Here is a 23,592-nt window from a genome sequence, read left to right as displayed (position 1 = left end):
ATTTGTAAAACATTTTTCGGTTCTTAAAATGGGTCCATATACTTCCCACGAGTAAATAATTACTACGATTAGTTTCTTTTAATACATGCCCTAAACAATGTTAATAATTACGCCCATTAGAAAGAATGATGCTGCTATGATTTTGAAAAGCTGAATGATTTCTATTGTTGCGTATTAAATGAATGATAACGAATGAATAGATAGACTATATAAGAACATCGTTTATTTAGACAATACTTACATTCAATTATAAATATAATTCACAAATAAATATGATTATATTAGTATATTTAATTAGTTCGAATTCATAACATTCTAAAAATTACAAAATATATCTTAAAAAGAATCTATGTGAACATTTTGTTACAATTGCCAAGTAGTACACACATCGTGGGAATCGATCGAGCGAGCGCTCGAAAACTCGAAAAGTTATCACTGCCCATATCTCTGTCAAAATAAACTTTAGATTAAAATATACGACGATTGAAGTTAAATTTATTTCGGAGAAAGTTATATACGTTGTTCGTGGATAAATTATTATTTTAGAATTTTAACGTATTAACTGTTTGTTTTTTTTTAAATTTAAACTGTCACTTTATTTCAGGAAATGGAAACTTATGGACTGCCTAATTATATATAAAAATAATAATAAAATTATTAGTAATGTGCCTATTTTCACTGTCAGAACCGTAAACAATACTTTACAACTACATAACACTCACCCAGACGTGTATGCACAAAGCCCCCATCGGTAAAATCCATCCTTGACGCAAAGTGAGAGGTGACCAAGTTCAAACTCGCATGGAAGGTACTGACTACTCATTCGCAAGCTATTCTAATACCAAAGAGCAAAGCTCTGTAATACTCTGCCCGGAACAAAGAGTAAGTCACATACGAAAGATACTTTATATTAGATAATAGGGCTGGCAACACTCACAATAAATGACCAAGATCTCATGTTAAAAAAAGACTATATAAAAGCAAAGGTATAAAACATAATTCCATAAATCTAACCTATTATAATAAATTATATATGTTTAATAATTATATAACCAAATTTGAACATTTAAAACACGAGTCATTGAGTATTTTCGAACGAAATCTTACTTTATAATGTTAACACAACACATACACTTTAATGATTCATCAGCCGTGGGAAACGATTTGAAAGGGATCAATTTTATTTGTAACATTCTTATGCGTTGGATATTAAGGTTGAAAATTGTGTAATCACATTCATGGCGATGGACGAACTTGGAGCTTTTTTAAAGGCGTAATTGTTTAAATATACCATTTAACTTTCGACGCAATCTAATTTGTATAAGGTAATGATATAGTAGAATTTTATGTTATTAATAGTTTTAATAGTTTCGGATGATTTATTCGTTCGTATAGATGTTTTAAAAAGACAGAAGCACGCAATTTTAACAAAATTGCAATTATACAAGAGCAATTATAAAAATTTAACAAACATCAGACTAATACAATAAATTTAGAACTGTTTCCGTACATACTTACATCAACAATGCTCAACCAACTTTGTAAACTAAGTTATTATGTGCCTGTTGTTACACTGGCTTATCTTTAAAACCGGAACACAAAAATAGGTATTGCTTTGCTTTACTTGTCAGTAGAATTAATTATGAGTGGGTTGTATCTACCAAGAAGGGCTTGCACAAAGCCCTTACCAAGTGAACCGTCAAATTTATATTAAACGACATTAAAACAGGTGTTTAAACTGTACAATGTAACCACACAGATAAACGCACTGTTACTAATCATTAACCTCCATTAAATTACCTATCTATCTATAAAAAAAAGTAGTATAATGCCTCGAAGATCACGATTAAACAGTACCAGGATAACATAAACACGAAACAAGTAAAGAAAAAAAAATAGTCAACGATGAGGCATAACGGTTAAGCATCCGTTTCCCACGGCGTAATTGTCACTTGTACACCGTACTCTCTTTACATGGCCGGCCATTTTGTTTATTTTTAAACAATTCTTTTATTTATTGTTTTAAATTCAATGTAATATTTAATTGACTACTATTACAAATATTCATAGAGTCTTAGTAGCATAGAATTATAAATATCAAATCGTATTTTTGATAGTAAATGTAGTTCTTATGGCTATTGTAATAAAAGACAAACAAATACTTACCAGTTACTACTGGTTAGGACGGGTTATCCTTTATTTTTAATTATTAATGCCGTGGGAAACAGTCTCACTTTCATTATACGATGTTGTTTTTATTTTTTGTATATACAGTTACAAAAACAATTTAACAAAACATTTAGCTCGTTCATGCCAAACAAGGTTAGATCACTTAACATAAAACCTATTTTAGACATATTCTGACACATTTATAATCTGTGGCACATTGTATATGGTAAAAATGAATGTATAAACAGTCGCATTAAATCAAAGAGAAATATTTTGTGTACGTAAAGAATATCTAACGATTCCATCACACATAGATGATATCACGACGTGTTTTGTTTCACAATCGCCTTTCCCAGAGGCATCCTTACACATTAAAACGATTTAACTAAATCGGACTTTATTCAAAGAACTTAAAGTCTATATTACGCTCATCCTATATTTTTGTTTACATAAAGCATAACCACTTTCATTAGTATATCATTGTTTTCCTATGTTAATTGTATTAAGCAATTATTTATAGACTTAAAAATTTATACACGTAAAAAATATAAGTAACATTTTTACTAAAAAGTCACTTGCAACCTTTTATAAGAAGCCTGTCAATTGTTAATTACAATGAATTACACGCTTTAAGTGCATTAGTATTGTGTCGAAAATAGTGTACCGCATTTTGACAGTAACTGTTTACGTAATTAGAACGCTGGAACTATAGCCATCTCCCCTGCTCTCACCTGTGGTCACATCTCGCGTCACGCTCTAACGCTCTCACGGATCGTGGGAACCTCACCTTTCAGTGCGATGTATCGATTTATTCTGTCATAGTAAACCGATTTTAATTCGGGACTTCACTGCATTTAAATTAGTGTTTAATTAAGAGGATCTTCCCAAAATTATTTTTTAATTCTTAATTTTGAAGATATTTTTTAGTAAAACTTCGTATTAAATAAATAAATAATAAAATCATTTAATTAAAAATTTAATTCCATGAAAAAATAAAAATACAAAATCACGGTCATACAACCCTAAGTACCAGGAGATTATGAACCGAGAAGACATTCATAGAACGCTTCCTTCTACATTTTCCCGCACTAAACCACTTTCCGTCCAATACGTGAAATACCTTTATTACGTTCACACGCTTTCATTAAAACCTTTACGGAGAGAAACTTAACTAGTAAAATTATATTTAGCAATAAATTCAAGTAATTGTTTTTCCATATACCTACCTGTGACTAGATTAAACAACATGTTTGAGATTTGAGAACGTTCTCGGCCAAATTCTAATTTCGAATTTGAGTTGCAAATGCTTTTTTTTTTTTTATATGTTCACTCAGGTACCAGGCGCTCATAACATAGTAACAGGTGAAATGGACATTCAAGCAATGTGCCGGAAGCAGAACATCTTGCAATTGTAATACAAAAGAATTAGCGATTCAAAACTTGTATACAAATGACAATTTATGTAAATTAAATGAAAATACAATTTACAACTTTATTCCTTTAGGCTTAAGGATTAAAACAAATGCATATTCACTTTTGCAATTCCATACTGACGTCTCCATTCCCACGCGCCGTTTCGGGGAAGTTCGAATTTTGAAAAATTTTTCAAAGGGTTACCATAAACATCTGGTTACCAGATCATTTTAAGAAAAAAAAAAAGTTTCTATGATTTCTTTAAATTATTGTGGCAAATTGTAAAACTTGTTTTTAAATACAAAGAACCGATGTTTGCCATATAATAAATTTATTTCAATATTTAAAGTATAAAAAAAAAAAGTGGAAACGAGTTAAACTTGTTCACGATGAGAAAAAATGCTTTAGTAAATACGTTGTAAATAAGGTCACAGATTATTATCTGTCTATAAATCTAATACATTAATATATTTGTTTTAACACGTAATTTTTTTATTTTAATCTGCTGAACGATAATAACAGAAATAGATTATGTAAAATAAATGTGTTAATAAAATATACATTATAATATAATGAATATTAAATAAAAGCGATTACAACGCGAAAGCTTACGCCATTATATTCTCATTCTTTATTTATAAATATAAAAAAAAAACGCTATCAACTTATTTCTTAAACGTTAAAAAAATTGTTTCCGTAATATTCAGCCAATAAAGTCCGTTCGATATTTAAATAAGGAAACGATGAGAAAAAGAAATCAGTATCATTCTTATTTCCTTCGAAATTTAAAATAAATCTTTAATTTGCGTAAGTGAATTTCCCGTGATAGCGATCTAAGGCAAACACTCCTTTATTAGCCACGTAACGTCATACACTAAGTAAAATGGCAACATATGTAACAGCCCATCCCGTAACGACCATTCTCGTAAACTCATCCCACGACCCCGTGACCTCTCACCGAACGCAAAACCTGCTAGGGCCTTCTGATTTCCTGGTACATTGCCTTACGTGTAAAAGAACTAGATAATTTTTACCACGAAATTTTACCACACAAGGATAGACGACATACCTACATACGTTGCTTGTGTCTCTTCATACCTGGATGAAATCAGAGAGTCATCGAGGACCATACGAATTACATTAAATCTAGAACCTTCTTCACAAAGTCGGGTAAAAACAAAAAACTAAGTCTCGACAAATTTCGTGACAGACCGTGAAAATTCGGTCAGTTAATTTATTATAACGGTTACCCTTTTCCCGCTTGAAGTATGAGATTACGATTAGATAAAGTTTTAATAAAAATAGCACATAGTAATGACGGTTGTTAAGAAAAATAATTAGTTTAAAAGATGAAACTTTTATTACGCTTGTAATATTCCGTTATAATACGTTCCAAAATATCGTGGCCAATAAACTGTCGGTAACTACGGCCTATCAAAACTTAAACCCTGTACACACTGAGCTTTGGCGCTTTGTTTTTAAAGCTTATCCATAAATCTTTACTACAACCCATAAAACAGTTTCCACATAATTATCATAGAATAGTATCGCGTACTCTTTCTATAATACTTATTTAGAAAGGGCAGAGAGATGTGTAGTGAGAATGGTATTATATGCCAGTGAGCGTTAGGCCTATCTTCAAGCAATTACAAAGACAAGACAGCAACAACCGTAGATCACGCACGATTCGAATTTCGAAGACCGATCCAGCGCTAATGATCGTGAGAAACGGTCGAAGAATTCTCGGCGTTCCAAAAATTTCGAAATTCGAACGTCCCTTTAAATGTTAGCAGTTTTCATCGAATTTTTGGAGTACTCGTTACAAAATAAATGTTCCATATTTGAATTATGTGTTGATTCCATACATCCGACGTTAAAATTCAAAATAAGAATAAAAGATGGCCGCTACAAAATTACCATTCAGCTGTTATCTAACTTTGCAAAATGTCAAAGATATTTTCAATGAATTTCAAGGCGATAAACTTAATCCATGTCGAATGTATCCATCTGCTGCGTCCATCTCTTTCATATATATAGAAATATATCGAGACACTGTACGTATCGGGCAGCTGTCTGTAATAATAGTAACCTTTACAAGGGATGGAAGATAGGAAAGTATCCGTGGAAGAAAAGGACGAATAATTTAAGAAAAGGTTAGTACGCCAGCTGATATCGATAATTTTTTTTCTAATAAATTACACCACGAACGAAACACGTTCCAAACTTACATCGATACATTTTTTATATAAACATTACCGAACCACCCGGCTTCGTACGGTTCAATTTATAAATAAAGAAAATGTTGAAAACTTGATTATTAGTTCCGGAGAATAATCCCCCCCCCCCTACAAACAAACACACGTTACCTCCTATCAATATTAGTACAGATATATCGATTTAACACCGAATATATCCTAATTCGAATAAAAGAACAAAAAAATATTTAATAACAAATCCTTAAGTGAGTTTATTTGTTACATATTAACTAAAAAACCGATCATCATAATTTACATACACATTCAGGGGTACAGAAAACGACGTCGGATACCCAACACTTGCTACCCCCCTCACATGCGTGCGAAGCCGTGAGCGGTAACTAGTTTATAACAAAACGATTATCCGAGTTCTACGTAACGGTGTAGGAATTTAGTTCGAGGGTATTACAAGAACCAGAGGGCTCAGAATGTACGATTCGTACGACCGATGGCTTGTCGTACACCGCTGTACGATGTACCTGGATATAATATGCTACGATCATTCCTACAGCCGGATAAAATGACGATCCAAATATTAATTGTATGAGGATGTTTTGTAAAGTTTAACATTTTCGAAACGTGTATACGCCATCTTTGAATTAATTACGCGTCTGTTTTTGTGCTATAAATAATTTACAATTTTAGAATACTTAGTGTTTCGAGCTATATGTTCGCATATCAATAAAATTTTATATTAATTATTCATTTGACTTCTAATGACTCATGCGATCCTAGTATTCAAGGCGAAGAGTACCTGTCTATGACATATGTGGATATATATCTATTTTGTTATAATTCACTTACTTCCACCGTCATCAGACTACCTATGTATGGAACTTTATATTCATATAATATCATCGGAAGAGACTAGCGTCTGAGACACAGGCTCGGCCTAGTTCAGGCGCTTCTACTCATAGGATAAATTGTACGTACAAATTGTAATATTGTTCATTCTAATAAACAATACCAATATATATATGACTTCCATCAGCGAGAAAACCCCAAGTATTTTGAGGTATCTTCAATGAGTTTCCATGATTCCCGGAAAGAGAACACCAGGTAAGCAGAAGTAGATGACTGACTGAGAGAAAGCAAAGTATTTTTCGGGCATCTTCAATGTTTTTCAATGTTAGAATTAAATACCAGGAAAGCAGAAGTAGATGAATGGTTTAAAAGTGTGCGTCAGGTCAAAAGGCTTTTCAAACTCCCGACGGACATACTTCAATATACATGTGTCACCGCCTGATCAGATTGTTACATAACATAGTATGTAACGGCGTATGAAATTTATATTAAAAATGAAAGCAAAACCGAAATCATTGTAAGGACGTATTACACGCAGAATTTTAGGTATGAATACAGACGAATGCTTAAACAATTTGAACAAGAGTTACATTTATGTATTGACACGTGCTAGAAGAGGGGAGAGGGCATTTGAAGGTTTAACAAGTTCCATTTTGAACTCCCTCCCCGTTTTAAGTAGTCGCGTTAAAATTAGTGCTCGTTATCAGTGTACAGAAGCTTATCACTAGATATTCTGTTTCATTCGTTTATACGTTAACGTTTACTTGCATCTCGCTCACTCTCATTTTCAAATGCCAGCTGTTTTGCAACGGGACACCGAGGGCGTGCGCTTGCGCAGATGGACAGGGTCGTCAAACGCAACGAACAGAAGTTTATTTTTATTTTTAATAATTTTCATCACGTTTTATCAATTGTATATTTTAAATATAACATCAGCAGAAATAGTTCTATAAAAATAGTCATATACGAAGAAATAAATTAACTAACGTAATTCATCTACTTATCTAATTGTATTATTTTTATTAACAGTATATAATAGTACGTGTAGATACATAATATATATTATATACTACATTCGTTCACCTATTCACTATAAATATGTTGCAAGTCAAATTATATTATTAAATTCATAACGACAACCCTAACAGTCAGCTGCTCACACACCGTTCGATTTTCAAAAGACGAGCACAGCTGTCTTTAGCTTTTAAATTTTTTCAAGACGACCTTCTCGAGGCTAAAGCCCGCATACGGCCGAATGCGGGTTCAAAAAAAAAAAACTTTATGGATACAATATTAAGAAAAAAAAGTGCATGAACATGATATACGTATATATATACCAAACGTACGTTATCAAATATCCATATAAAAATTATAACCTAAAATAAAAAGCCGAATAAAAACTTAGGATTAGATATATAAAAAAAAAAAGTGTGCCATACGAACATAAATTGTCTAAGCTTGAACCATAACAAATGTAGAAGACATTACGATTTCCCCTTAACATTCACTAACAAAGCGTACTAATGACAATTTCACGACTTAATGTCGAACAAAAACAGTTCAAAAAGAACATAATATCACGACACGACAAGCATCACCTACACATGAGCATTACAAATAATAATGTGAATAGAAAAACAAAATTTAAATTGAGAACGTCAGAAATTTTACAGATTAAATACACTATACATTTATACATTCCATCAACAAAATTAAAGAGTGCTTCTAAATAATTTAAAAAAGGAACTCCCAAGCTATTTTCAAAATTACTCGTTAAGCAATTTAAAAAAGGAACCTATATATATAATTGTAATTCTTTTTCTACAGCTGGAGCTGTCAAATGTGTGCGAACACCAATTAAATTGCAGTACGAAAACATTAGCCAATCAGCGTCCGTTTATTTACGAAATTACCACAGATTATATTGCACAAAACCACGCTAATTTTGTCACAACTAAACAATGAATACGTAATAATAATAGCACAAACATAAATAGCCATTGTAGAGGTCCCACTTATGGGCAAAGGCTGCGTCGTATAAGGTTAATAGATAATTCCGCCACGCTGATTAATACGGATTGATAATATATTATAAATACGAAATCTGTCTATTATGCTTTCATAACCAAACCACTGAATCGAATTTGATGAATCAACTCCTAAAACGCTAAGCGTAAATTAGTAATTACTGCATATATTAAATGAATTATCAACGATCGAATAATGTACCTGGGATCTTCGTTAAGATTTCATTCCAGCCACTGAGTCATCGGCTCTAAGCTATTAAAGCGACTTCAGACTAAAGAGAACATACGTCTAAGCCCTTAATACCCGAAACTCTGTAATTAAACAATTCCAAAGTACATCTGGTGTAGGCGACTTCCGGTTGTATTTCCTCGCCATCTGGCTGATTTTTATTATTTCGCATTTCTCCTTTTTTTTCCATGCCAACGTCACGTTTTCTTTATATTTAAAACACACAAAGACTTTTATACCTACACATAAAACCTTTTTAGAATTTCTATTATTAATTTAACAATTAGTCAAATGACGCACTAAGTCATCCATTAAATAATATTTAATTAACGAAAATCGACAATTAACTAATTATTATTATGATTTAAGTCCAAGAAAACATTTGTATTCGGCCTCTTTTCTTAATACATAATTAAAAAGTAAATTATATAAAAGAGCAAGGTGTGGAGCAGCTGTTTGAAAAAAAATAAAAAACAAAGGCAGGTGGCACGCGTCGTGATGTCAAAACTTCATTGCAATACAAGTCTTGTATAAATGCGAAATACCAATACTGTATTATAATATTCCCTCTTTGGTAACGAGTTTTAATCTTTTTTTATAAATACCTTCGCTTAACCGAAAAAAAAAAAAAAACATTTTCGATGGCAAACTCCACCAGTTTATATTTCGAACGCTTCACCTGTACATAACGCCTTACCATTTAGATATCATTGTTTATTTATTATATAAATAAAATACTTAAAATCGCTTACGATTGCTGTATTTACTATATTTATGAATGCATTCGTCCACATTAAATACTTAACCTAATAATATCAGCTTTTATTTTCGCAAATCCATAATAGATGTAAAATAATATTGAAGTTACGATCTCGTCCAATGACATCGCATCAATTTGACGACAAACGTTTACTTGGCTTTAATTGTCGTCTTATGTTTGGAACAGACTATATATACTTTTTAAGGACAACATATTAACTTTATCACAAATATACATATTCACTAATACTGAAGAAAAATCTACGTTAAAAATTTGAAACAAAAAAATGCGTTACGCGCTTTGTATAGAGGAAGGCGATACGCTTTGTAATTTCACGCGATAGCAATAAAGAACAGTTATGAAATAAAAAAATAGTTCCGTCTCTGTCTAACACTATAGTTTTGTCATATGAAAGACAAAAACAAGCACTGTTTAAATAATCTCCCCTTTAATAAAATTCATAGGGTACCGCTGAAACGAGATAGGTTACTAATTAGTTAAAGACGGACAGTCGTAACTCGTGTCATGATTTAGTGAGTTTGTTTGTCACGCGTTTGCGTCTTAACCTATACCATGAAACACATACATGTTACCAGGGCTTCATAAAGCACATGGGGGTACAGTTTACCAACCTACAGTTACGCCGCATCTTCAGATCAGGGTATTAACTTTTCCAAACCCGTGTTAGTTCTTAATTCGACAATCAAGAATTACTTATAACGTATATTAATACAAAGATAATCAATTTATATTATATACTATTGATTTAATTACTAAACTTATAAACAACTATTTCAACCCGGCTTCGTACGAGTGCAATTCATGCTTATATGTACCAGTGAGATCATTGAAATTGTTCATCAGTTTCCGATATACCTACATACAAACTAACATGTTTGATCGCTATATAATATTAGTCCTCATTAATTGGGATAACTCAAAGCCATGGATGCAATCTGAAGTGTGATTACAATACAGTATAAAAAATGAACTCACCGCTAGTTTTTCTCTTCAAAACATACAATTCCATATCAATTCAACTATAACATCACTATTTCAATAATGAACAAATTAATTACGACACTAATTTAATGTTTTAAATTAACTAACCTACAATTACAATTGAACAGTTCACGACGGAAAATAATAAACACGAAAACGGGTACCTACAGAGAATTATAAATTACGTCAAACTATTATTTTTTTAATACTTGCAACATTTAAGTTAAAAATTTATATATGAAATTGCACATTATTAACTTATTTAATTTTATTTTTATTGTATAGGCCAGATTTTAACGTAACGCTTTACTGATAGTGATATAGATTAAATAAAACCGTTAAAAACGGTCTACATCTGACATTTCTTTAGGCTTCATAGAAAGAAAAAAAAAATTTTTAGAAATGATTATTTAGAAAATATGAACTTATTCATACATATTACTTATAAAAGTTTATCGTATGTAAATTCTTACCTAGTCCTATTTTTTTCTTAATCTTTTTCAGGACCTTCATTTTCGATCCTTTCTTGTCCTTAACCGGAGTAGTTTCCGGTTCCAGGGCCATTGGCGGCAGAACCAGAGTCTGAGGCGGCATCGACACCCCGTGTCCCGAAGCCCGAGGACAGGCTGGGCAATGGCACGACCCTCTCGCCTGCCTCAGACTCATACAACTGCTTACACCCATCATTTATACGGTTTAAATCAAAACGAATTAAAATATATTAATATTATTTAATCCTTAATTCATATCAGAACATTTCCACAAGTCACGAAACTTTAATACACGATTTTATTCAGTCACGTTAGCACTTCACGCTTTATTTACGTTCAATTGAACACGATTATTTACGACGAGACGCGAAAGACGTCCGCACACGACGGGGCCTACCGGCGGAGTGACGATACGACGCTGAACGCGAAGCACCAAGAGCCGAGAACGTTATAAACATTGGTAACAGCTGCACTTACTCGCTTAACCAAGAGAGATTGAGCTTTAATACTATTGTGAATGAGCTGATATTGAATTAACCGTTCGTACTACAAAAAAGTCATTTTAGCATTCGACAGCAGATGCGCACGCATAACAGCCCTTAAGCCAGCTGTCTCTTTTCATTGGGATACAAGTGAAAGGGATGGATTAATTTCAGCGGAACATCTTGTTCGAGGGTTAGATATTTAGGGATCCTTTGTTGAAGAGCCAGTGTAATTTTTTATAAGACATCTTTCAACACTTCACTGTCCTGTCAACGGTTCCGTCGATTAAAGTGTATCAATAAATATTTAAAAAGCTAATAATTAATAATCAATACAATTTATTTATAACATGTTTTATTACAACGATATTATTTTTAATATGTTATAGGTAGGAGCAAATGGGCCACCTGATGGTGATTGGTCACCACTGCACATAGGCAATGGCACTGTAATAAATATTAACCATTCCTTACATCGACAAGGCGCCAGACCTTGGGAACTGAGTTACATCCCTTGTGCCTGTAGTTACACTGTCTCAATCACCCTTCAAACAACAATTCTGAGTACTGCTGTTTGGTGGTAGAATATCTAATGAGCGACTGGTACCAGCTCAGACGCTCTTGCACGAAGCCCCAATACATACATAAAATTTATTATAAAGTAAATAATTAATAACCTGTACATATATTTACTGATCGGCTAAAGCTTCATTCGTTGGTCCATCCAATAAAAACCACCTGTATTTGTTGGATGATGTTTTCCTTCACCGCCAAGCACAAGATGAATTATAACAGTCCTCGGCGGTGAAGGGAAAAAATCATGAGGAAACCAGCACATGTGTATTCACCAACCCACATTGGAGCAGCGTGGTGGAAGCTACAAACCTTCTCCTCAAAGGGATAGGAAACTTTACCCTCCCTTCAAACCGGAACAGAACAATACTAAGCATTGTTTAGAAGTCGAATATACGAGCGGGTGGTACCTACCAAGTTATACGGAACCTCTTCCCCGTAAACGGTTCAATATTAACATTTTCATTGTTTCAGCGTCCATGAGTGATGGCCATTTATGCTAATTTTAGATTCTTTGTTACGAATTGGGTTCCGTTACGGAATTTAATATCACATCTTTGTAAAATGATTCAGGGATTAATGTCGAAATATGAGCGAATGTGACCTGGTCACCCCCATTCATAAACTGTGACACGGAACGACCACATATATACCAGATACCAGGCACTGTTTAAGTTTGAAGATATAGTCCCTTCATATATTATAAACTAGCTGTGCCCGCGACTTCGTGCGCGTTTGAATTAAAAAAAAAGTTCACAGATTTTACTATAATGTTACGAGACTAGCCCTAGCCTCCATACGGAGCTACGTCATAGGATATTATAAATATATACAATTATTATTGTAATTAATTGATCAATAATTTGTACACATTTAGTTAATATTATTTTATGGGATAACATTTAATACTGGCATGTAGCACTATTTCTTATTTTAAAAATGATTGAGCTGTCATAAGGAAAACAATTGGAGGATTGTGAGGGATTGTAAAGATATATAGAGAGATTCGAGCATCATTGTAAAAAACATAATTTTATTGCCATCCCGAACTACTGAAATTACAATAAATTATTAATTCAGTATTAGGCAGCTTTTGTGATATTAAGTCGTTGGTGGGAGGCACCCGACGTGACGGCGACGAAGACGTACTGGACAGTATTCGGACATTGCAGCGTGACTATATTATTATTTTACATATAATTCTAAAATAAAAGTAGCATAAGTTACTCCTTATTATATTAGCTATCTGCCAGTGAAAGTCCCACCGAAATCGGTCCAGTCGTTCCAGGGATTAGCCGGAACATACAGACAGACAAAAATTGTTATTTTGGTATATGTACCGTGTATACAAACAAATGCATTTAGTAAAACGCGGTTATTTTAATATTACAAACAGACACTCCGATTTTATTATACGCACATAAGAAGATGCGAAAATAACTCTGTCTGCTCACGCTCAAACTGCTGAATTGATTTAGATGAAATTCGATATGGAGGATAGTTTCAGTACCGGGAAAGGACATCGGCTTACTCATCAATCATCAGACATTCTACCGCAACAGTTGGAGTCAGTATTACTAAGTCAGTAATTCCGGTTTGAAGCGTGAGTTAGCCAGTGTAACTACATAGGGGACATAATATCTTAGGCCCCATGGTTGGTGGTGGATTCACCATGTTTTACTGGGTGGTAGGGCTTTGTGCAAGCCTGTCTGAGTAGGTACCACCCACTCATCAAATATTCTACCGCCAAATAACAGTACTCTGTATTGTTGTATTCCGGTTAGAAGGATGAGTGAGCCAGTGTAATCACAGGCACAAGGGACATAACATCTTAGTTCCCAAGGGTGGTGGCGCATTGGTGATGTAAGGAATGGTTAATATTTCTAATACCATCAGGTGGCCCATATGATCGTCTGCCAACCAATGCCATAAAAAAAATGTACGGAATGGTCTTCTTATGACTGTTGTCCAAGGCAGTGGCGCCCACTTACCAACAGGTCCATTCCCTCATCCTCCCATCATACAAAAAAGAAACACAAAAATGGCCCCCCATCCCATTAGAACCCGTCCCATCGCTCATTAACACTTGACCCCTGATTCGTCACCGAGGAAGTCATGACTTAAGTCGAGCAATAAGCTAATCAAACCAATTAAGTAATTAACAGATCTAAATCTAACTTTCCTTGTAAATTATTAGTTAACCGCAGGGCCGGACCGTAAGTTTAGGGGGCCCTGGGCTAACACTACTTAGGTGCCCACCCAAGACATATCTGAACGTAGACTTGAATTAAATTGATTGAAAGGGTTTGATTAATTGCCGGACTCGCAGCGCTGCAAACCATACGATCTGTTTAGTTTAACAAAGTTATGGAATCTTTTGCATTTTCGTCTATATTTGACTTTGACTTGACTTAGCTAGCTAGAGCCGAGATGGTCCAGAGGTTAGAACGCGTGCATCTTAACCGACGATTTCAGGCTCAAACCCAGGCAGGCACCACTGAATTTTCACGTGCTTAATTTATGTTTATAATTCATCTCGTGCTCGGCGGTGAAGGAAAACATCGTGAGGAAACCTGAATGTGTCTAATTTCAACGAAATTCTGCCACATGTGTATTCCACCAAACCGCATTGGAGCAGCGTGATGGAATATGCTCCAAAACCTTCTCCTCGAAGAGAGAGTAGGCCTTAGCCCAGCAGTGGCAAATTTACAGGCTGCTTATTGACTTAGCTGGGGCCACCTTGAATCCACGTGACCCTGGGCTGAAGCCCAAAAAGCCATATGGGAGATCCGGCCCTGGTTAGCCGATTACGTAAGAGGTGTACTGTGTACAATATTCGGGGAAGCCTGCCTGCCTCTGTAATAATCTCTAAAACCATAATGTCGTATTGTGTTCCGGTTTCGAGGGTGAGTCAGTGTTATTACAGCGAAAAGTTCAACTGATAAGGACTGGTACGAAACAATGTTACTCAACTGGGGGTTTTCGGTGGAGAAAAATAAATTGGGAAATTTGATAAAAAATAAAATATACGTAGAAATATACTATATATAAATATTTGATTTTGAATCATAAATAAATAAATATTGGACAACATCACATACATTACTCTGATCCCAATGTAAGTAGCTAAAGCACTTGTGTTATGGAAAATCAGACGTAACGACGGCACCACAAACATGTTCTCTATGTTGTCTTGCGTCTGGGACCCAAGACAACATAGAAAACTAATGAACTTTTTCTATATCGACTCGGCCGGGAATCGAACCCGGGACCTCGGAGTGGCGTTCCCATGAAAACCGGTGTACGCACAACTCGCCCACGAAGGTAAATAAAAGACCATTATTAATTCATTATACATATTAAAAAGTCGCGATTTTTAGTCTGTATATCATCGCGACCTACACGAGCCGCCATGGTGTGTCGTCAGATTGGCAAAAACTGTCATTTCAATTAGAAATTAGACACATGCAGGTTTCCTCGCGATGTTTTCCTTCTTCGAGCACGAGATATATTATAATCTAACGGTTTTTACAATATATACAAATAAAGAATAGTAGAAAAATAACATATCCTGCAACTATAATACAATGACGTTTAACTGACTATTCAAACGAAAACATATCAATTGTCAATGTCACGAGAGAAAATTGAACAATCTTATACATCCCTCCTAAAGTTCCTCGTCCTATAAACGTTGAATGTTTGTTGACGTTTGTGTTTAGTCCATTTTGTTCATTTTTGTGTAAATATATTAAATGTAATAAAATTAAGTTGTGAACAGTCCAATCGAGTGATATATCTTATTATATATAGTTTAGAGTACTAACAATTATCTGTAATTTATCCTATTAATAACCCTTAATGTTTGTGTTGTTTTAGGTTACAGATTAACAAGGAAATTACTACTACTATACTTGGCTTTAAAATTTAATTTAGTTTGTTATCTCAGCCATACCGATCAATCTCATTCGTGTCTTCTCCATCCTACGTGACATTTGAGATATAATCTGTGCCCTGTGGCACAACTAAAAGCCATTAAACTAAGAATTGAATTGAATCTTATATATTAATAGCGTATAAATGCCACAAAAAAAGCGAAACAAAAATTTATAGCGTAAGCCGATTTTTGTCCCAGTGATTAGGGGCGCTATACATAAAAAATCGGTTATGGTCTAATTCTGAAGAGCTCTCGTCTCAGATGTGCAGAAAAATTAATAGTATTCTTGATTGCAATTTACTGAATTGTTACTATTTACAAAGAGGTACTAAGGCTGTATAAGAAAATAAAAATTAAAAACGTAAACAAACAAAAACAAAATTAAAGCAATTTTTTATCGACAAACTCCAATTCTAACTGAACTAATGTATACTATTTTACATTAAAGATTTCATTCAAATAAGGTTTGGTGAGTGACTTGCAGTTTACAATGAAATGAAATCAAAACAAAACCATAATCATAGGTTTCGAAATTTCTAAAAAAAAATATATATTTCGAATAAATACGAAATTTCGCGGGAGACCGACTAGTTCTTATAATCCGTCAAAATTAAAAAAAAAAAAAAACAAAAGACAAAGCCCCGACACATTGCAGCCAGCTCTCGGCCATTTACTTTACGTAATTTCCTTCATGGAAACATACATAATCCACGGAACAACTGGCATATTATAAAGGGTTTTAGTTTTAAGAAGTACGTTTGAACGCATCAAAGCCATTCGTCAGCTCGGCCAGATGTAAATTGCACCTTGCAGAGCGTGGCCCATCTGCGTCGGTTCACTGACCTACTAATAAAAGGCGACAAATGAGTTTATCCTAAACCACCTTTCGCGTACGAAATCTTGGGATTATTAGCGATTATACTCGTTGCTAGACGATACTTTGGTCGCTTATTAAAACAGAACCGTATACTCGACCGACCTAAAAACGAGCTGTCCCTTTCTGACATCAATGATTTCATATACGAAAGAAAAAGATAGATTTGACTGTTCACTCATAAAATAATATTTATTTTTATATAAGGCATTTGTGTGAACAGTTAATAAAAATGTCTAATTAATCTTTTTCCAAAACGCATATACAAACACATGTTCAGCCTGTAAAGTTCCACTGCTGGTCTAAGGCCTCCTCTCCCTTTGAAAGTTAGAAGCATATTCCACCACACCACACTCTGGAATCCGTGATGGATCCACATGTAACAGAATTTCAAAGTTGGTGGCGGATTGGCGATGTAAGGAATGGTTTATTTCTTACAGCGCCATTGTCTATGAGCGGCGGTAACCATTTACCATCAGGTGGCCCATATGCTCGTCCGCCAACCTATGCCATAAATATATATAACTCTCTAAATATAACTGTCAATTTTCGACGATTTCGTAAAAACGTCAGCTGGCAATCGTAAAGGCTGTCAAAGCTGAGAACGCGTCGAAAATAGTGACCAACTGTTGGCCACTAAGTACACGCACACTAGTAAAGTTGTATGACGTTTGGCGTGTGTCAAACGTAGCTGTCACAACACCAAGATAAAAAAGTTGGTTCGTTTGTTTCAGTACTATTGTTATATATGTCGCAGTGGCAGATAATTAAAGATTATGATTATAATCACTTTGTTTTCGGCTTTGATTCTAGATGGCTCTCACTAGCTATCTATCGCTGTTTGTCATATTTAAAAAAATAAAATAATATCAGCTGTCAAGAAGCATACGACGGTTGGTGTCGCGGCCTATGAAATAATGTAAAAAAAAAAAAAAAAACAAATATACGATAATCCATTTATCGATTTGATATGTATAATAAATACACCAGTACACAGAATATTTATTTATTATTTATTTCATTTCATTAATATTATAGACCTGAAGTTGAAAATCGAATTAACAAAAATCTCCTATTGTCATTCCAGGCGCGGCTCTCTTTTGTTTTTTTTAATAATCATTTTGCGCGGGCTAACATCCTGTATTATCTTTTAAAGCCATACGATTGACGTTCAGAAATCGATTTATGAAATCGGATACAAAAAAAAAAAAAAACAAAGTATGTGTTATTAAATATATAATTATAAAATATAAATGTACCTACATAGATTAGTATTTCTAACACGTACGACGAAGATGGTGACCCCCGAGCCATACAATCTTGCCTCCCCGTCATATAAATGATCTAAACGAAGCCACTTAGCCTAAATCCTACCTCTGAATCCAATAAGTCACTAAGTTGGTCGGAGCCCCAACTCTGGAAGCAGGAAGAGTGTACACTCTCCGTTCTAGAGGCAAATTATTAATACTTTGTTTATGATGATAAAAAAACAATAATTACATTGAATAAAACTAAGTAACTTACCGCTGTCTGTCTGTCCCTTTATATGCTTAGATCTTTAAAATTACACAAAGGATTTTGATGAGGTTTTTTTAATAGATAGTTTGATTCAAGAGGAAGATCTATGATGACCTCCGTGGTCGAGTTGTGTGTACACCGGTTTTCATGGGTACGCCGCTCCGAGGTCCCGGGTTCGATTCCCGGCCGAGTCGATGTAGAAAAAGTTCATTAGTTTTCTATGTTGTCTTGGGTCTGGGTGTATGTGGTACCGTCGTTACTTCTGATTTTCCATAACACAAGTGCTTTGGCTACTTACATTGGGATCAGAGTAATGTATGTGATGTTGTCCAATATTTATTTATTATTTATTTATTTATAATACATGCACAATGTAGTCGAGTAACACAGATAATTTTAGAGATTTCTAATGTGATGTCGTAAATGAACACATTTTTCGCGCTTACATTGCAAACGCTGGCTGAACCCTACGAGATAGATCACAATAATGTACTACAGTACAGTACTCCGTAAAAAAGATCTCCAAAAAAAGTATACGATGGTATTTCGCTAATATAACTGTGTATTTTAAATGTTGAAAAAGAACAACAACTGAGTTTCTTGCCGGTTCTTCTTCGTAGAATCTACATTCCGAACCAGTCCGGTGGTAGCTTCACAATAGTTTGTAAAATGACGATTCAAAAGTGCTCGTAAAAGTCTACTCGAATAAAGTTTAATTCGATTTGATTTAATTTTTAAACGATCACTATTATAACAATGATGTCAATTAAAAATTAAACAACGAAATACTATGTTTTTTTTTTTGTATAATACATTATCTATGTATCCTATGTATCGTTACAGACAGACATATGATAAACATAACATAATCAGCCTGTAAATTTCCCACTGCTGGGCTAAGGCCTCCTCTCCCGTTGAGGAGAAGGTATGGAGCATATTCCACCACGCTGCTCCAATGCGGGTTGGTGGAATACACATGTGGCAGAATTTCGTTGAAATTAGACACATGCAGGTTTCCTCACGATGTTTTCCTTCACCGTCGAGCACGAGATGAATTATAAACACAAATTAAGCACATGAAAATTCAGTGGTGCCTGCCTGGATTTGAACCCGAAATCATCGGTATAGATGCACGCGTTCTAACCACTGGGCCATCTCGGCTTATCATATATTATTATTGTAGAACGAAAACTGAGCGACGTGATCAAGGCAGTGACGTCACCTTTGAGACGTAGTAAAAGAAAAGGGTACCCATCTTGGGTTGTCATGGTGGTAACAAGTTGATAACTGACAGTTGCATTCTCGATGAATTTCATAATATTTCTATTAATATATAACTGAAACTAAGATAATCATTATCCAACGATATTTATATATATATTCTGTATCTTTTTACATATAAATAAAAATAATTAAACCAAAAAATAATCGATAGAAATTAAATAACAAATCATACCTCGATCTAAATATCAACGCCAGATGCGCACGCGCCAAATGCCGGAAGCCCTTTTGGGACCTTTCACGTGAAAAAAAAAACAAACATGTGTTGCGATTCCGTTTTCTGCGCGTGCGCACGACACCTTTGCATCTTAATTCAAGTGCAAATACAATACATCCATTAGATGTGCCACCTTTCAGTGAGCTTCGATACCATGTGTACAATATGCTATAAAGAAAACATTCCTGGGCAAAAACGTCTCCTCCCGGTTGGAGCTCGTCATACCAAGCAGCTCTCAAAAATCCGATATTTATAATAAATATCGAAATATGAGCCGAGATGGCCGAGATGGAGATTAGAACGCGTGCATCTTAACCGATGATTGCGGGTTCATACCCGGGCGAGCACCACTGAATTTTCATGTGCTTAATTTGTGTTTATAATTCATCTCGTGCTCGGCGGTGAAGGAAAACATCGTGAGGAAACCTGCATGTATCTAATTTCAACGAAATTCAGCCACATGTGTAATCCGCCAACCCGCATTTGAGCAGCGTGGTGGAATATGCTCCAAACCCTCTCCTCGAAGGGAGAGGAGGCCTTTAGCCCAGCAGTGGGAAATTTACAGGCTGCTAATGCTAAAAAAAAAATCGAAATATCCGATACTTGATATATATCCGATAAATATATATATATTGAAGCTGTATATTATAATAAAATAATTAAAAAACAAAAAAAATCACTTCAGAATTTCTTTAGTAAGTAAGATTGCTACTTCGGGCCAATGTTGCCAGCTTTACAACGGATTGGTTATTTTTCTAGCGATAATTATAAATATCAATTGATATGAAGCCTGCTCATTACACAAATTAAGAACACGAAGATACAGAAGTATACAGCATTTTTTTTTTATTTGGTACTTTTGTCCATCACAGTAACGTCAGCCCCGTTGACATTCCTTCCTTTTGTTTAAACATTGTTATTTATAGCTATTAAATAGAATTCTAGGTACATCCTAGCATATTCTTATAAAGGATCCGATAGAATGCTCTGAACTAATCAAAAATAATTACATCACACGTACTTGGCTGATTTATATATATATGTATATCTTAAACCATATATATATAAATTATTTTTCATAAAAAAAATATTGAATAGTAATTTTTTGTACTACAATAATATATATTAATATTATAAACGCGAAAGTAACTCTGTCTGATGCCCTATTACAGTCAAACCGCTGAATCGTTTTTGATGAAATCTATAACGAACGAAGCTCGTACTCTAAGAGAGGACATAGGATACTTTTTTATACCTAACACCTGCCGATAAACTCCTAAAACGCGAACGCCAGACAAGACATACCATACATATATAATTGTATTTAACTAACATGACTGTATTTTTAGATGTTTAAAAAGAGTAACTACTGAGTCTCTTGCCGGTTCTTCTCGGTAGAATCTACATTCCGAACCGATGGTAGCTTCACTTAATATAGTTTGTTAAATGACGATTCAAAAGTGCTTGTAAAAGCCAACTTGATTAAAGTATATTTTGATTTTGAACAATTATAGTAAACATTGCTTGTCTTATCTGAAATAGAGGATGCAGGCGATGTTTGAAATGATTTATATTAAATAATTCATAATTACCTAGCAAATATTTATTAAGAAGATACACTTAATATTATACGTAAAAAATACAAAAAAGACGCGTTCACCGAAGTCCGCAATAGTTCTACCGCTTGGGCGTTTGTTAATTGCATGCGAATAATTAATTACAATAAAATAATAATTATTATTAATATAAATAAAAATAATTACGAAAAATCTAATACTCGCACACAAATGTAAACATTCACAATTTGAACTTGTAATCAAATAAACATCGTAAAACAAGATGGCGTGAGGCGTGAAGTTGTCTATTTCGAGCTACTCGACAATTGATTGGCGGTTTAGCGAGCGACTTCATTGTGTAGTTTTCACTGCGCGCGCATCGTAAAAATATAACCAAGTATAACTTAAAAAAAAACCAGTTAATATTCAAAATTAAATGATATCAATAAATTATATTCACTTTAAGATTACAATATAGAAAATAAAGGAGTTACGAGAATTCCTCGCGCGCAAGGACGGTCGTGGCCATTTGCAAAAAAAAAAATCATCCCGCGCATCTGCCGCGGTGGCACGCGAGGGTCGCGTGGCTATAGAGTATTGAGCGATTATGAAAATATTTAAAACCAACATGTGTACAGTTTGTACGGCTTTCTTGTTTATAGGCTTTAATTTTTTTTTTAATAAAAAATCAGACGAAGATCGAAAAAAGTTATGCCAATAAATTAAAAAAAAAATTTAACCGTTGTCGTAAGTTAACGTAAAAGATCATTATTATTTTTTTAATTTTATTTCATGATTGCGTAAGAGCCTATGGGTAGAAGATGTGTCAGCTGAATGTCATTCGGGCCGCTGATTAAAAAGCCTTTCAGAAAAATGGCTAGGCTATTAATTAAAAAGGTAATTAAACTACATGGCAGTGCTATATATGAATATTTTCTATATCCATACATATTCTTAGAAAGTAAGGAATCTAAAAATATCCGTCCATTTGTACATTTCTTAGCCCCGTAATCGGATAAAAAGGTGTACATACCGTAACTCCGAAACGAAATAAGCGACAATGCATTAAAAACTCTATTACTTAAACATAAAAATTATAATCTAAATTTCAAACGAAAACATTTAATCAAAAAATCGTAAACGATCAATTAACAACTTTACATCTATACGTTTAAAGTTCGAAACGTTTAAAACCGTATACGGAGCGTAAAGTTCATCACAAACAGCTGACAATCAGCTGTCAATTTAAAAAAAAAATCAACACAAAGTCGACTTTATTTTTAATACGATATGGTTGAAATTAAATTAAATTACGAAGAGAAATTTCTACCTGTGTAATCGTTTTTTTCTTGCGGTTTTCAACCCACTACAAAGAGGGGGGGGTCTGTGACAGCTGGAGTTTAAGACAAAGGCGCATAATTAAGGGTGGGTCAATCGAACTGTTGTTCGTACGTTCAGTATAAGGGAGAAGTATTTAACAAGTGCCTATACGATGTCGAGGTGAAGCTGGTCTAGACTTTTAGAAGCAAATCTTATATTTACGTATTATATGAGATTTGTTAATAACTCAGCTATATTGTGCACTACTACACACTACTAAGAGTTCTTGATTAATACATCTTTATTTATAATACAACACTATTACACTTAACTACTTATTTCCACTTTAATTTTACTTCCAAAATTTCGATAACAGTTTGATCGACGTTCAAAATGCAATTTTTCGCAAATCCACAGCAAATATCATAGATAAATCAAGCTCTCGACCAATGATATCGCGTCAATTTGCTGTCAAATTTGTTTATTTGGCTCTTCTCCTCTTGTGATTGAAATAGACCATAAATCTTTCGCAATCCTGCGTCAGGTAAATAAAAGTACTAAATTGTATATTTTCCGTCGAGACATTCCTTTATCAGTCGCAATTTAAACGTACAAACAATCATTGTAACAGTTTTATGGATAGACGGGCTGGTAAATGAATAAAAATTATCAGAAACTCGACGG

At 34.1% G+C, this 23,592-nt stretch overlaps 2 protein-coding genes across 5 annotated transcripts in view; both read right to left on the bottom strand.

Moving 5' to 3' along the window:
* Positions 1–23,592, bottom strand: part of LOC113402091 (glycerol-3-phosphate acyltransferase 4) — a 199,939-nt gene that overhangs the window by 101,989 nt on the left and 74,358 nt on the right. The window lies entirely within an intron of this gene.
* The window catches only part of LOC113393649 (protein neuralized), a 44,385-nt gene that overhangs the window by 13,651 nt on the left and 7,142 nt on the right, over positions 1–23,592 (bottom strand). Inside the window, exon 1 of one of the 3 annotated variants that reach the window (XM_026630646.2) lies at positions 11,133–11,576. The exons of 1 other annotated variant lie outside the window; for it this stretch is intronic. In XM_026630646.2, coding sequence (XP_026486431.2) covers positions 11,133–11,346 — 214 coding nt within the window. In that variant the 5' untranslated portion in view covers positions 11,347–11,576. Of the gene's footprint in view, positions 1–10,653; positions 10,784–11,132; positions 11,577–23,592 lie in introns of those variants that run through there. One more of the 3 variants, XM_064219749.1, reaches the window with a different exon arrangement.

Source organism: Vanessa tameamea, chromosome 29 (genome assembly GCF_037043105.1).
Source record: "Vanessa tameamea isolate UH-Manoa-2023 chromosome 29, ilVanTame1 primary haplotype, whole genome shotgun sequence".
Classification (NCBI taxonomy): domain Eukaryota; kingdom Metazoa; phylum Arthropoda; class Insecta; order Lepidoptera; family Nymphalidae; genus Vanessa; species Vanessa tameamea.
Note: the sequence above shows the minus strand (reverse complement) of the source record. Positions and strands in the feature narration are given on the sequence as shown.